This window comes from Pogoniulus pusillus, chromosome 23 (genome assembly GCF_015220805.1).
Source record: "Pogoniulus pusillus isolate bPogPus1 chromosome 23, bPogPus1.pri, whole genome shotgun sequence".
Classification (NCBI taxonomy): Eukaryota; Metazoa; Chordata; class Aves; order Piciformes; family Lybiidae; genus Pogoniulus; species Pogoniulus pusillus.
Window position 1 is genome coordinate 16,155,915 of NC_087286.1, and position 15,364 is coordinate 16,171,278.

A 15,364-nucleotide genomic window follows, 5' to 3' on the forward strand; every position below is an offset into this window, starting at 1 on the left:
CCAAACCATTCTGTGATTCATTCTGTTGTTACAGATGTGAATTGGGCACCTTCCATTCTCACTTATCTGCTCCTCTCTGATGAGGAGAGCCTGAGGGAGTTGGGGCTCTTGAGTTTGGAGAGGAGGAAACTGAGGGGTGACCTCATTCATGTTTATAACTATGTAAAGGGTGAGTGCCAGGAGGCTGGAGCCAGGCTCTGATGGGTGATGCCCAACGACAGGACAAGGGCCAGTGGGTGGAAGCTGAGGCATAGGAAGTTCCATGGAAACATGAGGAAAACTTTTCTCACTGTGAGGACAACTGGGGGTTATGGAGTCTCCTCTCTGGAGCTATTCAAGACCCACCTGGATGTGTTCCTGTGTGATCTGGTATAGGTGATCCTGCTTTGGCAGGGAGGTTGGACTGGATCATCTTCTGAGGTCCCTTCCAACCCCTAGCATTCTGTGATATCAAGTGAGCTAAAGAGGTACCTGGGTGTAACTGAGGTCTGGCAATAGCCAATTGCTCACACAAGGCACTAGGACTTTGCTTTGGACTATACATCTTAGAATCTGCCATCCTTTTAAACCCTCTGTCTTCTCCATTTGCCTGCATCCTGAGGTCCATCTGGTTTTCAGTGATTTTACAGTCAGTAATCCTAAGAAATTTTCCCTCATTTGCATGAAATGGAACACGATGAAGAGCAAAATTAAGAGCCCCTGCAGTTAAACCTACTGCTCTTGAAGCATGATGCGCTAGGTGCTGCGACACAGCCTTGTTTTGGCTGTAGGGGCAGAGATCTGTATAAGACACCAAATTATTCATTCTTCTCTGCACTTCTAGGTGGTTTGTACCCTAAAGGTGCTTTCACCACCTATTCTGCTGCTTCTGGGAGGGGGCCTGTGTCCAGCTCACTCTACTAGAAGCTGTGGCAAGGCAGGGTGGACACTAATGAGGATGGGATTGTGGCTGCTCTCGGGGATGTTCTTGTGGCATCACAGCACATTTGCCTCAGTGAGAGAGGGGCTGTCAACTTCATCCAAACAACTATAGACACTTGGAAGTTTTTAGATCTCTTTCTTTGTTTCTTTGTTTTCTGAAAGCAACTGCTTCAGCATTTATTGCATAGGTGAGCAACTGGAATTTGGGAGTGACAATGCTAATCCCATTCTCACTCTCAAAGCTAAAGCTGCTGAAAAGAATTTTTTCTGGGGCACTTGCTGAGCAAATCAGATTCTCTGTGCTTTCTTTTAATGAAAAATACCCAATACTATTCTACCCTAGAAGCACAGAATGGCTCAGGTTGGAAGGGACCTCAGAGATCATCTACTCAGACCTCCCCACCATGGGCAGAGATGCCTCTCAACTAGACTCAGCTGCTCAAGGCCTCATCTAACCTGGCCTTGAACACCCCTAGGCCTTCACTGCCTCCCTGGGCAGCCTATTCCAGAGTCATAGAATCATAGAATCAACCAGGTTGGAAGAGAACTCCAAGAGCACCCAGTCCAACTTAGCACCCAGCCCTACCCAGTCAGCTAGACCATGTCACTAAGTGCCTCATCCAGTCTGTTCTTTAACACCTCAAGGGACAGGAGGGACCATCGCCATGCTGAAGAACCTCATCCTAAGCTCCAGTCTAACCCTGCTCTCTTTCACTTTCAAACCATTCCCCCTTGTCCTGTCACTAGACACCCTTAGGAAAAGTCCCTCTGCAGTTTTCCTGCAGTCCCTTTCAGGTACTGAGATGCAGCTCTGAAGTCCCTTCAGAGTCTTCTCCAGGTGAACAACCCCAGCTCCCTCAGCCTATCCTCATAGCAGAGGTGTCCCAACCCTTGGAATTAGAATCATAGAATCAACCAGGTTGGAAAAGACCTGGAAGAGGATTGTATCTTTGCATAAGCTTTGCTTTTGGAATGTTTTTAATTACTTTGTACTTCCTTAGAAATCAACCCAAGATGAGAAGAGGAAACCAAGAAAAGAAAGGTAATTCTTTTTTTTTCCCTATTCTTTCACTATTGTTGGTTTAGGTACTCCAGAAATAGTTCTTAGCTGTGCATCAACCAGGAAAATAAAGCAAAGGCAGAGTAATTTGGTGATTCACAGGAAGGACATTGTATACAAAGTTAAAATAGGCAATTTTCAGTCACAAAAATCCATTATAGAGTTCAGTCTGCTGAATTCTACAGCATGGCACTTCACCATGGCAACACAAGCATAATAATAAGTTAAGATAAGGTCCACATCAAAGATAGTTCTGACACAGAAATAATTGAAGGTGCTTAAAATTCCAGTCAAAGCAAATGAACAACCAGTTCTTTTTTGATGGGGGGGGGGGTGGAAATAAAGAGGGGTGGAGGGCAGAAAGATATAGACTTAAAATTCTCTTCTAAAGATATAACCCTGTTTGGAAATAGATCATGGAGGATTAATAAACTAATTATTGGTGCCAGGTAAAAAAGAGCAACCCTTGAAATTTCAACCATGTCTTCTCTTCACTGTGTATCTAAGCTCTTGTGGTGAATCCCTGCAGAAATAAAGCAAGCAGCAGCCACATTGTGTCCTCTTGTATCTTACATCCTTAGGTGTACTCTAGCGCTGCTTTGCAGCTGCTGGCAGACATCAGAGCTGTGCTTTGTGTTTCTGTGCTGAAGCTTCTTTGCTGCTGCTGCTGCTGCTGCTGCCCAGTGACTTTGGTACCATAGCATATGTCTTAGTAGCCTGGTCCTAGGTGCAAGTGGGCTCTTAGCGCTGCCCGTGGCTGAGGACGCAGGGTACAAACTCCATCCCTGAGGGAAGTGATGTGACATGCTCTGTGCCCACAGCACCTGGCTTCACAATTTAAATTGCACTTGATTATGCCACTGCTTAAAGGATTCACTTAATGTCCATGTCCCCTGTGTCCGGTCTGTTACAGCTCTCTTTCTGCCATCATTTGGATGCTGAAATAACTTCACACCTCCTGTTTTCTCCTGTTCAGCAAAACATCAGAATCCAAATCTAGAGTTTTCTCTCCTATGGCCTCAGTTAAACCTTAAATCTAGTCGACCACTTCCAGTTCCATGCAATTCTTTCAGCTACTGACTCTGCATCAGTAGAACACACCAAATTGAATCAGTGAGTTATTTCTATCAGACCTCAATCCTGAACTTTCCTTTTCAGGTTGCTTTTAGGATATGATTTTTTTTTCCCCTAACCATTCTAAACTGGATGTTGGGATTGTATTTTTCTGCACATGTGATAGCTTGGGTTGTATTCATCTGACAATACAACTGACATCTGCATTAGTGCCACTGAGACCTGAGCTAGTTGCTTTAGACTCTTCTTATAGTCATAGGAAAAGAAAGTAGTCCTGTGTAGGAAAATTATTCATCTCTTCCTTGAAGAGATAGCTGGAAGAGGTCAGATTAATGATACCCTCCCAGTGCCTCTGCTTTGAGTCCAGTGGCAATCCCAAGCTTTTTCAGACATGCCTGCTCTATGGACATACCAAAGGATTTAGCATTTCAGCATTCTCAGTGTCTGCATTGCACAGCAGTCACATTCCAGGGACTGGTTTCTTGTGCCTCTCTGTATTTTACTTTAGCTCCTCGACACATGAACATAACTAACAATGATGTTTGGCTGCCTTATGTTTGAGTGGTAAGTATAATGCTGAGAAGTGAAACTCCTAACTTGCTGTACACTTATTTCTTGGCAGTCTGAGCAAAGTGCTGGATTTAGATATCTACTACCAAGAAATTTCATCTGCTGATTCCACCTCAAGGGATAGCAGTTCCAGCACAAGGAAGAAGAGGCACCCAATTGAGCGCAGGACTTCAGTTTTAAGAGCTGCTGAGAGGTAAATCATACAAAATAGTAAAAGGGGGAAAGAAATCTTGTATATCCTTTCTTGAGATATTCAAAATATTCATGAAAAGAAAGATGAACTTTCAAATTAGACAGAAATCTCCTTTTGTTTTTGAATTCATGGAATCTTGCCAAATGAATCTGTTCAAGGTAGAGCTGGGGAGGGAATATTGACAGGGTCTTGTAATGAGAAGATGAGGGGCAATGGGTTTAAACTGGAAGAGGGGAGATTTAAACCACATGTTAGGAAAGGTTTCTTTCCAGTGAGGGTGGTGAGACACTGGCACAGGTTGCCCAGGGAGGTTGTGGAGCACAGAATCACAGAATGTGATCACATTCTGTAATTCTGTGATGCACAACCTCCCTGGAGGTGTTCAATGCCAGGTTGGATGAGGCCTTGAGTGACCTACTGTAGTGGGAGGTGTCCCTGCCTATGGCAGGGGGTTGAAACTGGATAAGCTTTGAGGTCCCTTCCAACCTAAACTGTTGTATGATTGTATGAGTCTATCTTTATGCAGAGGTTCATAGAATCAAGCAGGTTGGAAGAGACCTCCAAGACCATCCAGTCCAACCTAGTACCCAGTCCTGTCCAATTAACCAGACCATGGCACTAAGTGCCTCAGCCAGGCTTTTCTTGAAAACCTCCTCCAGGGGCAGCAACTCCACCACCTCCCTGGGCAGCCCATTCCAATGCCAATCACTCTCTCTGCCAGCAACTTCCTCCTAACATCCAGCCTAGACCTCCCCTGGCACAACTTGAGACTGTGTCCCCTTCTTCTGTTGCTGCTTGCCTGGCAGAAGACACCAACCCCACCTGGCTACAGCCTCCCTTCAGGTAGTTGTAGACAGCAATGAGGTCACCTCTGAGCCTCCTCGCTGTCTACAACTTGTCTACAAGGTTGTGGCTGCTCCCTCCCTGGAGGTGTTCAAGGCCAGGTTAGATGAGGCCTTGAGTGACCTGTTCTAGTGGGAGGTGTCCCTGCCTATGGCAGGGGGTTGGAACTGGATGATCCTTAAGGTCCCTTCCAACCTAAACCATTCTATGATTCTGTCTGTATGCAGCAGGGACAAATGATTGGTGTTCAGCCTAGCTGCCAGTTTTGGGCTTCCCAAGTGCCAGATGACATGGGTAGGCATCCTGCTGTAAATCTCTGCTCTAAAATCAAACTAAAGCAGTACCCAAAAATAGTGTTTCTGATCAGTTAGGTTTCAAACAGGCTTGGATGTGTGCCAGGCTTTCTGCAGATAAGACCTCAGCTTGACTTCCTCCTGTCTCTGTCGTCCTGGAGCAGCACACATCTTTATACCTTGTGGTGGACCCCACCAAGGTGAACAGCCAGGAGAAAAAAAACCTTCAAGGGAGACTTTGCTCCATCTCCTCTCTTCCCACATAGACTTCATAGAGGGTGACCTCTGCTGGGCTGAGGAAATTGCTGTCCTCGTTCCTGCCGGTGCACCTCCAGGCACTGCACATGCAAACACAGATTGCTTTTTCTTGATGCATTGATATCTTCTTCTGTCTTCATGCACCCAGGAAAACGTTGGGAAGGTCCAAGGCTTGAGGGAAACACTAAGCCTGGGATGATCACCGAATTTGTGTAGCAACAGAGAAAATGTTTTGTAGAACATTTTATGCCCCTTAACATATTTGATTTTGGGATTTTTTTTTTTCCCAGGTAGGATCAAAATGAGTTTCAGGGCAGGGCTGTGAAGGCATGGCATTAAAAACAATAGTGTAAGGGAGTTACCACAGCATTTAAATCCCTGAGAAAATGATGCATTTTTAGGGTGATTAATTACACCAAATGTGTCACCCCGAGGTCTGGTTTACAGATTCACAGGTTGTACTGGGTTGGAAGGGACCCTCAAAGGTCATCTTAGGGTCACCAGGGACACCTTCAGCTAGATCAGGCTTCCCAGGGCCACATCCAGTGTGAATGAGGATTTTGCCACTGAGCTGAAATTAATTTCTTTCCTTTTATTGTGTGCTGCTGTGGCTGCATCCTAGTTAGCCACAGTGATACAAATCTGTGTCACTTCTAAATGCGCTCTGCTACCTCTGAGGGCAGCTGAGTGCAATTAATAAACACTTCAGAGGGCTGCAGTGAGGACAGGCTACAAGAGTTGGGGCTCTGCAGCCTGGAGAAGAGAAGGATTCCAGGAGACCTTATAGTGACCTTCCAGTATCTGAAGTGAGCTACAGGAAGGCTGGGGAGGGACTATTGACAAGGTCTTGTAATGACAGGATGAGGAGGAATGGGTTTAAACTGGCAGAGGGGAGATTCAAACTGGATGTTAGGAAAGGGTTCTTTGCAGTGAGGCTGGTGAGACACTGGCACAGGCTGCCCAGGGAGGTTGTGGAGCACAGAATCTCAGAATGTAATCAAGATCACATTATGTAATTCTGTGTTCCACAACCTCCCTGGAGGTGTTCAAGGCCAGGCTGGATGATGCCTTGAGCAACCTCTTCTAGTGAGAGGTGTCCCTGCCTTTGGCACCGGGTTGGAGCTGGATGATCCTTGAGGACCCTTCCAACCTAAACCATTCTGTGATTCTGCACTTCTCTGTCACTCAGATGAGCTCACCTGGAACTGAAGACCAAAGTCTGCAGAAGTGATGCACTGAGGATTTTTTTTTCTGTGGCAGTTTCCTTTAGCTGCTGGTGTAGGACCAGCAGTGGGGTACAGCTTCTGTGCAGAACACTGGGAATTGTTATCATGATCCCAGGGTAATAGACTTCCTAAATCACTGCAGTTTATTTTTAATCTCTCTCCATGGTAACTAACACCTGGTGCCAGGTCACTATTCCAGCCTGTCAGAAGTGGCTCCCAATATGCATCTTGCCAGCTGAAAACAAACAAAGACATAGATAAAATAAATGAGCTGGACACTTAGAGCCAGCAGGTTAAAAACAGAGCAAACAAATTTATGCCAACTGAAAATGTGGTTCAGCAACCACCAGGCAGAGCACCCCTGTGACCTCAACGTTTGGATGTCCTATTCTCATGCCCCCTCCGTTGCAGCACACGGATTTGTTTTCCTGTGTTCAGCTGCTTTTAGGATATAATGTGTTTGTTCCAGGGTGCCTGCTTTATGCAGCACAGGAAGAGGCCCTGACAAATCAGTGGATTTTTTTTTTCACCCTTTCCCTTTTTATTTTCCCCCCTGAGGGTGAAGGTTAAGCAGTCGATTAGGAGTGTTTGCCAAGGTAAACGTTTTGACTTTGATTCCTAAAACATTCCTGCCATAATCCCTAGGTCGAGGATTGCAGAAAGGCCCCTGGAAGAGAGTAAAACCGAAGATAATCCCTATGACTACAGACGACTGCTGCGGAAGACCTCACAGCGCCGGCGCCTTATCCAGCCGTTCTAGCTGCTGCTGCTGCTGCTGTTCCTGCTGCCATTTGGCTTTTATTAGCATAATCTTCTTCTCTCTTTTTTTATGTAATCATTTTCTACCACGTGCTTCCTTTTTTTTTTTTTTTTTTTGTTCTCTCCTCTTTGTTTTTTTAAGTTTTAAGTTTACAACTTGTGTGTTCATGTGAATTGTGAGTTACTGTGGTGTACAGCCCAGCGCCGTTGCAAAGGGACCCCTCTCACCTACCGCTTTAAAACAATTCAGTACATAACCCCCAGCTTCCTTCCAGGCACCATTGCTACCCCTTCAAGTTATTAAACATTAAGCAGCTTAAATCTGGTTTGCTTTCCTCGATGCATTTCTGTTGTTGTTGTGTTTCATTAGTCTCATCCAATTAAAACAGATCGTTTAGTTTATAGTCCCCTAGTTAAGCTTTTCAATTCCCACATGCACCTTCAGAAAACCTTAGTTATTGCTTCTAATAAATTGTTTTAAGGGGGGGGGGGGGGGGGCATAAAATGAAATTACAAGAACACCCCAGGCAAATTTCTGCTCGTTTTAGGTTTACAATGCCTGAATTTTGGGATGACCTGCTTGAGGCAAGCGTCCCTCCAACGAAAACAAACAGAAATGATTAATTGGACAGCACACTATGGCAGTTTATCTCATTATTGGCTTCCCTGTAAAGCTAGTAGCCAGTTTTAAAGGTCAATATTGTGTGTATAATCCTTATGTTGGAGATGTTCATTTATGGGAAGTAATATGCAGCCCTCTGCCTCTCAGCTTCGTGACTAAGTGATGAACTTTTCAATCGTGTTTGCTTTGTTCTCATTTGCTTTAGAATTTTGGGAATCTTAATCTCTGGGGTGCCAAGAAAGGAATAGAAATACACTGTCTGGCTGATTGCTGCCTGAATGTAATGATCCTTCTTAATCAGTTCCACTAGAAATTAAGTGGAAATAAAAGCAGTGGCCACCCCGTTGAAATTTTCCCCCAGTCTCTTATTCAACAGACCTCATTTTGCAGAAAGCACACAGCTAATTGCTGCTTCCTTTCAGGATTAACAATTGCATGTTCCCAGCTGCAAAGCAAGAGAAGGCAAATTTCATGACGCTGGTATAAAGGCCTGATCCTGCCTCTGAGCTTAGCTCTCCTAAATGCTGCAACTGATGGCAGCAGTGAGCCACAGGGCTTGGGATTTTTTGTCTGTTCTTTCTCTGGAGACAGGTAACCACTGCTTCCAGATCCCAGAGACAGCTAACCTCTTCTTTCTGATCCCAGAGACAGGTAACCACTGCTTCCAGATCCCAGAGACAGCTAACCTCTTCTTCCTGATCCCAGAGACAGGTAGCCACTGCTTCCAGATCCCAGAGACAGGTAACCTCTTCTTCCAGATCCCAGAGACAGGTAGCCACTGCTTCCAGATCCCAGAGACAGGTAACCTCTTCTTCCTGATCCCAGAGACAGGTAACCACTGCTTCCAGATCCCAGAGACAGGTAGCCACTGCTTCCAGATCCCAGAGACAGGTAACCTCTTCTTTCTGATCCCAGAGACAGGTAACCACTGCTTCCAGATCCCAGAGACAGGTAACCTCTTCTTCCTGATCCCAGAGACAGGTAGCCACTGCTTCCAGATCCCAGAGACAGGTAACCTCTTCTTCCAGATCCCAGAGACAGGTAAACACTGCTTCCAGATCCTAGAGACAGGTAGCCACTGCTTCCTGATCCTAGAGACAGGTAACCACTGCTTCCAGATCCTAGAGACAGGTAACCACTGCTTCCAGATCTGTAACTAGTTATGAGTCTGTGCACCCGATTAACAACTTGCTGCGTTGTAAAATCTGCAATGCATTGTTTAAATGTTGAACTCCCTTGGAAAGTTGCTTTTTCGTGTGTTGTTAAAGTGGTGAATAAACGTACAGAAGGCAGCGATGGGGTTGGTTGTGTCTGAATTGCACCCGGAGCTGACCAAGTGCTGTGGGCTGCAGTGTGAAAGAGCCGAGGCCGGGAAGAGCTGACAGCAGCTGCTGGCTGCAGAAAGCCTGAGTTACAGGCAGTGTGTCCTTCCAGCCGGTGTGACCTGGAATCTCCACCAGACCTGCACTTTCACATCGGGGCCGCTTTGCTTTCGCTTTCCCAACAGGACACTTCGGTTTTACTTTTCTATCAAGCCACCTCCGTGACATTTCACAGAGGGCCGGTCCTGGAACCCGTGTGGGTGCCTGCAGAAAGAGAAGACCTGGGCTGACCACAGGCTGGGAGCCCCAGGGCCTGCTGCGAGGAGCACTGGATGCCTGCGTGGCCATTGCTCTCTGCAGGGCCAGCTCCTGCCCTGACGTGTTCAGCCCCCCAGGGTCAGCTCTTCAAATCCCACCCGTGCGAGCAGAGCACGGCAAGGAAGGGCTCCGTGTTGCCGCGGAGAACTCGCTGGCTGGGAGAGCTTCGGCCGCCTTCAGAAACGACGTCGGGGAGAAATGGAGCTCAGCGATTTACCTCTTCTTCCAGTCTTGCCTCTAAAACCTGCTACCACCCACGGGGTTAGAGCGGCCAGTACGGCTCTGGCGGGTTCCTTATCCCCGGGAGCTGCGGAGAGACCCCGGCAGTGGGTGGGGATGCCGGGACTCATGCTGGGCAGGACCCCGGGCCGCCCTAGGCAGCCTCGGCGTCACGCAGGGCTCCTCCCGTCACCTACTCGGGATCGCAGCCGTGACCCCTCTGCCGAGCCCGGCAGTGGGAGTGGGGAGCCGGAGCCGCTCCCGCCCCAGCGCCTTCCCTCCAGCCGCCGTCCCAGACCCCCGGGCCGCCGCCGGTCGCTGCCAGCAGGGCTGGGCTCACGGGCGGCGGGGCTCGGGAGGCCTGTCCCTCGCTGTCCCTTTGCCTGCTGCACGTCGTCTGCGCCAGGCGCTGTCCCGGCCTCGGTGCTGCCCGAGACTCCCCAGCTCGCAGCCGCGGGGCTGCCTCGGTGCAGGGAATGAGGACCGGGAGCTGGTTCTCGGGGCGTAGCAGCTGACAGATCTGTGGACGCTTCCTCGTAGCCTCAGCAACCGCTGTCCCAGCCCTCCCCTCGGGGCGCTGAGCTGTAGCGCCGCGGCTGCCCGTGCCCAAGCCCAAAAAATCACCTTCAGCTCGCCGCGACTATGCCGGGGAGCTTCGGCCTCTCGTCGGTGGGGTGGAAGCGGCACAAGACACCTCGCTCCCCGTTCCTCACGAAGCAGCCGCAGGGCAGGCTGCCTTAGGATTCGGGTCTGCCCCAAGCTCTACCCTCCCCTCGCGTCTTTGGTGCTGGGCGCTAGAGACCCTTCGCGGCCCTCACCGGCGTCTCTGCCCTCCTCGGAGGGTCACCTCCCCCGACCCCCGCAGCGCCGCCTGCCCTGTTCCAGGCAAGAGGGCAGCCGCTGGCGGCAGCTCGGGGGCGCCCACTGGAGACGCTCCCACCCACGCGTGCCCGGGGCGCCCCCGCCCCCTCGCCTGCTGCCGCCTGGCGCAGCCGCACGCACTTACACACCCGCACACTCACACCGCACACTCGCTCAGGCCGCCTGGGCAGCTGCTCGCCGCTCCTTGCCCTCCCCACCGATTCGCCTTCGCTATGGCAAGCCCCGGGTCCGGCTTCTGGCCCTTCGGGGCCGAGGAGGGATCTGCGGCCGCCGACAACCCCGGCACAGGTAAGGGGGGACCGCCGAGCAGCCGGGTGGGACCGACCCGACGGAACCGCGGAGCGTCCGCGGCAGCGCTGCCCGGGTACAGAAGACCCCTTTGTGGTGGCTTGACCGGAGAGCCGGAGCGGCGGGGACCGACGACGGCTCCAGTCTGACCCGGCTTGGCTGGGCTGGGCGGGGGGTTACCGGGGCGCAGTACCGGGTGTGAGACGAGGCTTCCCCTGCCCACGCCCGACCCCACAGACCCTCCGTTCCTTTTTTTCTTGCAGCCAGAGCCTGGTGCCAGGTTGCGCAGAAGTTTACAGGAGGGATCGGAAACAAACTCTGCGGTAAGGGTGGCGGAGGCGAGGCTGCGGAGCGCTGGCGGGCGGCCGCCGGGCCCTGCCCCGGGGCGGGGAGGGCGGAGAGGGTGGGGGACACATACAGGGGTTGATGCTGCGCTGCTGAGGCCGTTTGTCCCTGTCACTGTCAAGCCCTACTCTACGGAGATGCCGAGAAGACCGTGGAAACCGGCGCCAGGGCAGCCCCGGGGGCAGCGGAGCAGCGGCCGGCCTGTACCTGCGACAAAAAACCCTGCGCCTGCCAAAAAACGGAGGTGAATTACGCCTTTCTGCACTCAACAGGTAATGAAGCTCCCGGGCCACTCTGCATCCCTAAAACTAACCCCAAAACCACAGCGGCTCGGTCGGGAAATTGCCTCTGCTCGCGGTGCGGAGAGCCCAGGGGCCCGACGGTGAGCGGTGGCGGCTCCGCGGAGCACCGAGCCCTCAGCCTCTGCCGACCCCTGAGCCCCCCGATACAGAACACAGCATTTCTCAAACCTGGGAAAAAAAAACCACAAAAACCCCCAAAAACCCCAAAAAAACAATCAGACACAGACAAAAAACTAACAAAAGGAGAGAAAGCAAAAAAAACCCCAAACCACAACAGTTAAAGCCCGGCGTGCTGAAGCCTGCAGGTTGCTGCTTCTAGAGGAGTTCTGACAGCAGCGACCTTCTGGCTCCAGTCCCTGCGATGTCGTTAAGGTTTGAAGGGAGGACGGAGAGCGAGCGCTCTCTTACCGGTTCCTTTTAATTCGCCTTTTCTGACCTTGGAGGTAGCGGCTCCACTACTAAACAGATCCCAGTTCCCCGAGGAAACGCAGTGGCCAGAAACTCTCCGGTTTGCACGGCAGCCCGTGACGAGCTTTGCCCTCCTGGACCCGCCGCGGAAGAGCTGCTGCGGGCACCCTGTGCCTTTGTTGCTCCCCGTATGATCGCTCCGGGGGTACCTCAAATTAGGGGCTTCAGCTACAGCTCGGTTCAGCCTGAGCCGTGGCACTCAGACAAAAGATGCCGAGGCTGTGCGCTGCAAGATCGTGCAGCGTCGCCTTCGAAAAAGGCATTAAATTATCAACAAGTTCCCTGAGCTGGGGAGTCACGATGTGGGTGTTTTATTGCAAGGCAAATGGCAGGGGAGTTTGAGTGCTTCCTTTAGCGTTTGCTTCCCAATCTTTCTGTTTCTTGAGATACATTTCCCCCTTTTCTTTGTTTCCTCACTCTCGTTGTCTTAAAAATTACTCTGAAATGCACAGCGAGCAAAATCCGCTCTTTTAGATAGAATGTTAAAACCTGTTACCTCTCGGATTCTTCCCTAAAATGCATCCTTAGCCATTTTCTTGTCAAATGAAAACAAAGTCTGTTTGTGTTGAGTGAACTGAAAAGATTCCCTAAGCATAAATGGGAGAAGCCTTTTGTCCAAAATCTGTGTCTACAGTCGTAAAACAAAGTTAACTTTTCGTTTCTCCACCCCTCCCAGATCTTCTGCCGGCATGCGACGGAGAAATAACGACTATGTCTTTCCTACAAGATGTTGTGGACATTTTACTTCAGTATGTGGCAAAAAGTTTTGATAGATCAACAAAAGTTATTGATTTCCATTACCCAAACGAGCTGCTCCAGGAATATAACTGGGAACTGGCAGACCAGCCGCAGACCTTGGAAGAAATTTTATTGAACTGCAGAACGACTCTGAAGTATGCAATTAAAACAGGTAATGGCCATGCTCATTTTCTACCCGACACGGGCCCGCCCATTGATTAAAGCTATCATTTCGTTTTATCTCGAAATGCTCAAGATTGAAGCAGCAGCAGCAGTGTTTTGTCACTTGCCAAGCAATTTCTAGCGGAGACGGGAATCGTTGTTCCTAAATGATGGAACACTCCGGCAACCCGGCTTCGGTGGCTGTCAGCACAGCGTTGCACACCCATTCCCGTTTAAAATTAATGTTTCCGTGCCTCGGAGCTGCCGAATGTGCCACCGAGCAGCCTTTTCGCCGCCTGTGCCACTTTCTTCCTTTCCTTTCCATCCGTTCTACACGCGATGGCCCGAGGGTCACCCCTGGCCGCAGCACACCTCGGGGTTGGCTGGGGCTGGGCGAGGAGAGCGTCCCTGCGGTGGGGGGAGCAGGGAGCAGCCCACGGGGGAGCCAAAATCCCGGCAAACATCCTGTAAATGGGAGCCGTGAGCGGCCATTTGCCGCGTCCGTGTCCTTACCTGCAGGACATAAAACCCCAGGGGGATTTGGCAGAACTGAGCACAGGAGTGCTCAGGGTTGGTTGTTTTTTCAAGTTGGGGCTGAAGCCATAGAACCAAAGCCCCAATTGGTTTAACAGCCTTTTGTTATTGTGGTGTTTTTTTTTCCTCTGGGGAGGGCAAGGATGGGCTGGTTCCTGCCTGTCTGGGATCGCTCCTGTTAAACTTGCCCCCAGTACGGGCTTGGCGTGAGGGAGACAGCACGGGAAAGCCCCAGCCCTGCACCCGTGGCCACCTTAAACAAACTGGGTCTGAGGGTACATAAGGGTGCAATCAACGGCCGCGGCTGGGCAATAGTGGGGAGTGCGAGGAGCTCTTAGTGGGCATCCGAATTACAGAGAAAATGCTTCAAAACAAATGGGTGGCGATAAGTGAGAGACAAAAGGCTGATTTGTGAAGAGAGGCTGAGGGGAAACAAAACAAAATAGGTTTGGGCACCTCTGGGGTGGGGATGGTGGGAACACACGAAACAGACCGAGTGAAGATTGTGGGGGGATCTGTGTAACCCTTCTCGTCGAGAAGAAAACATCCAGTTAGACGTTTTTGATGCACGAGTCGGGTGCTGTCAAAACGCCTGTGAAATATTGGAATAAATAGTTAGATAAACGATGTCCACAGGAGCAAAGTCGATCGGTCCAGTGATGCATGTGATACGTCTGGGTAGGGCAGAGGAAATAACGTTTTCACGGACTGCTGTGAAACACAGGATGCGTGATGGTGGGAAGTGAAAGAAACAGGGTTTATTAAGTGGTTCTGGTTAATCTTTCTTTGGTTTAAGGTAGTGGACCGGTTTCATTTTGTGCATCCAAAAAAGGCTCTTTAAAACAATGCTGCCTTTTCCTGTAAGTAGGTGAGGCTTTCCCTCCTTGGCGTCTTACAAGCTGTTTTAGTGAAAACGATGTTTTCAGAGGTCAGAGGGCTGGTGCTGGGGAGGGCTGTGTGAGCTGCAGGGGTGTAGTGGGGGTTGGTTCAGCTTGGGAGGGGAAGGGGGTGGGTGCAGAACTGCTTCACTTGGCTGCTGCTGCTGTTCTTCAGCACCTTGGGGCAGACACCCAGCCCTGCACGGGGGAGAGTCAGGAAATGTGCAGGATTTACACCCTTTAGGCATTGCTTTGGACTAAATCTCTTGAAATACCCTCAGAGGAAGGACAGTGCAGTGAGGTTTCTGGCGGTGGGGGGTTTGCCTCTGCTCCTGCTTGCAAAAGCTCTTTGGACATGGCCCCTCCTGGACTGAGGGGGGTCTGGGCATCGTTTGGCTGCAAGGGCTGGGGAGGCTGATTGCAAAATAAATTGTGTTGCTCAGATTAGCCCCAGAGATGGAGCCCCAAGGCCCAGCCCTGCTCCCCGATTGAGATTTGAGGACCTGGATGGCTGATTTTTTTAGCCAAGGGGCAAGTGTGGGATGGTCCCAGGTGTTGCTTACGTGTCACAGTTTGCTGGGGTGTCTTGGAGGAGCAACAAACAGCTTTCTAACCCTTTACCAACTACCAGCACCTACCCTCGGGGAGAATTTTATCTGAGAGAATATAAAAGGCAGCGTCTGCGAATGCAGGGATACTTGAATGTGAAATTCAGTTCCTGTGTAATGCTCAGTGGTAAAATCGAAGTGCAGACGTTTAAAAAGGGCTTGGAGACCCCAGGAAGGGTGTGAAGAGCTGGCACTGGTCCAGCCTGGCAGCCCCTGATGCTGGTAGCAGGCTGCGTGCGGCTGTGGGCAAAGCCAAACCCAGTGGCACCAGCCATCACCTTCTCCACGCTGTCTGGTTTGCCCAGCCCTGCTTCTCACTGCCGAGGCTGCGTGCTCCGGCTGGGGGATGGCCGTGCCTCAGACCTGATGCAGAGAGGGGCACGTCTGAGAGGAGGGCGTGGGGCACAAAGGCGCATTCCTGGCAGGGAGAGCCCAACCCTGTCCATCCCTGCGCCTCAGCCGCAGATCTTGCCTCTCCTCT

At 50.6% G+C, this 15,364-nt stretch overlaps 2 protein-coding genes across 2 annotated transcripts in view; both read left to right on the forward strand.

Annotated features, from left to right (window-relative positions):
* MYO3A (myosin IIIA) overlaps positions 1 to 7,665 on the forward strand; it is an 84,297-nt gene extending 76,632 nt beyond the window's left edge. Inside the window, exons 33-35 of the mRNA XM_064162723.1 lie at positions 1,923 to 1,963; positions 3,678 to 3,818; positions 7,084 to 7,665. Coding sequence (XP_064018793.1) covers positions 1,923 to 1,963; positions 3,678 to 3,818; positions 7,084 to 7,198 — 297 coding nt within the window. The 3' untranslated portion in view covers positions 7,199 to 7,665. The remainder of the gene's footprint in view (positions 1 to 1,922; positions 1,964 to 3,677; positions 3,819 to 7,083) is intronic.
* A 2,530-nt stretch (positions 7,666 to 10,195) lies between these two features.
* Positions 10,196 to 15,364, forward strand: part of GAD2 (glutamate decarboxylase 2) — a 45,313-nt gene continuing 40,144 nt past the window's right edge. The window contains exons 1-4 of the mRNA XM_064162725.1: positions 10,196 to 10,848; positions 11,112 to 11,171; positions 11,316 to 11,465; positions 12,640 to 12,873. Coding sequence (XP_064018795.1) covers positions 10,773 to 10,848; positions 11,112 to 11,171; positions 11,316 to 11,465; positions 12,640 to 12,873 — 520 coding nt within the window. The 5' untranslated portion in view covers positions 10,196 to 10,772. The remainder of the gene's footprint in view (positions 10,849 to 11,111; positions 11,172 to 11,315; positions 11,466 to 12,639; positions 12,874 to 15,364) is intronic.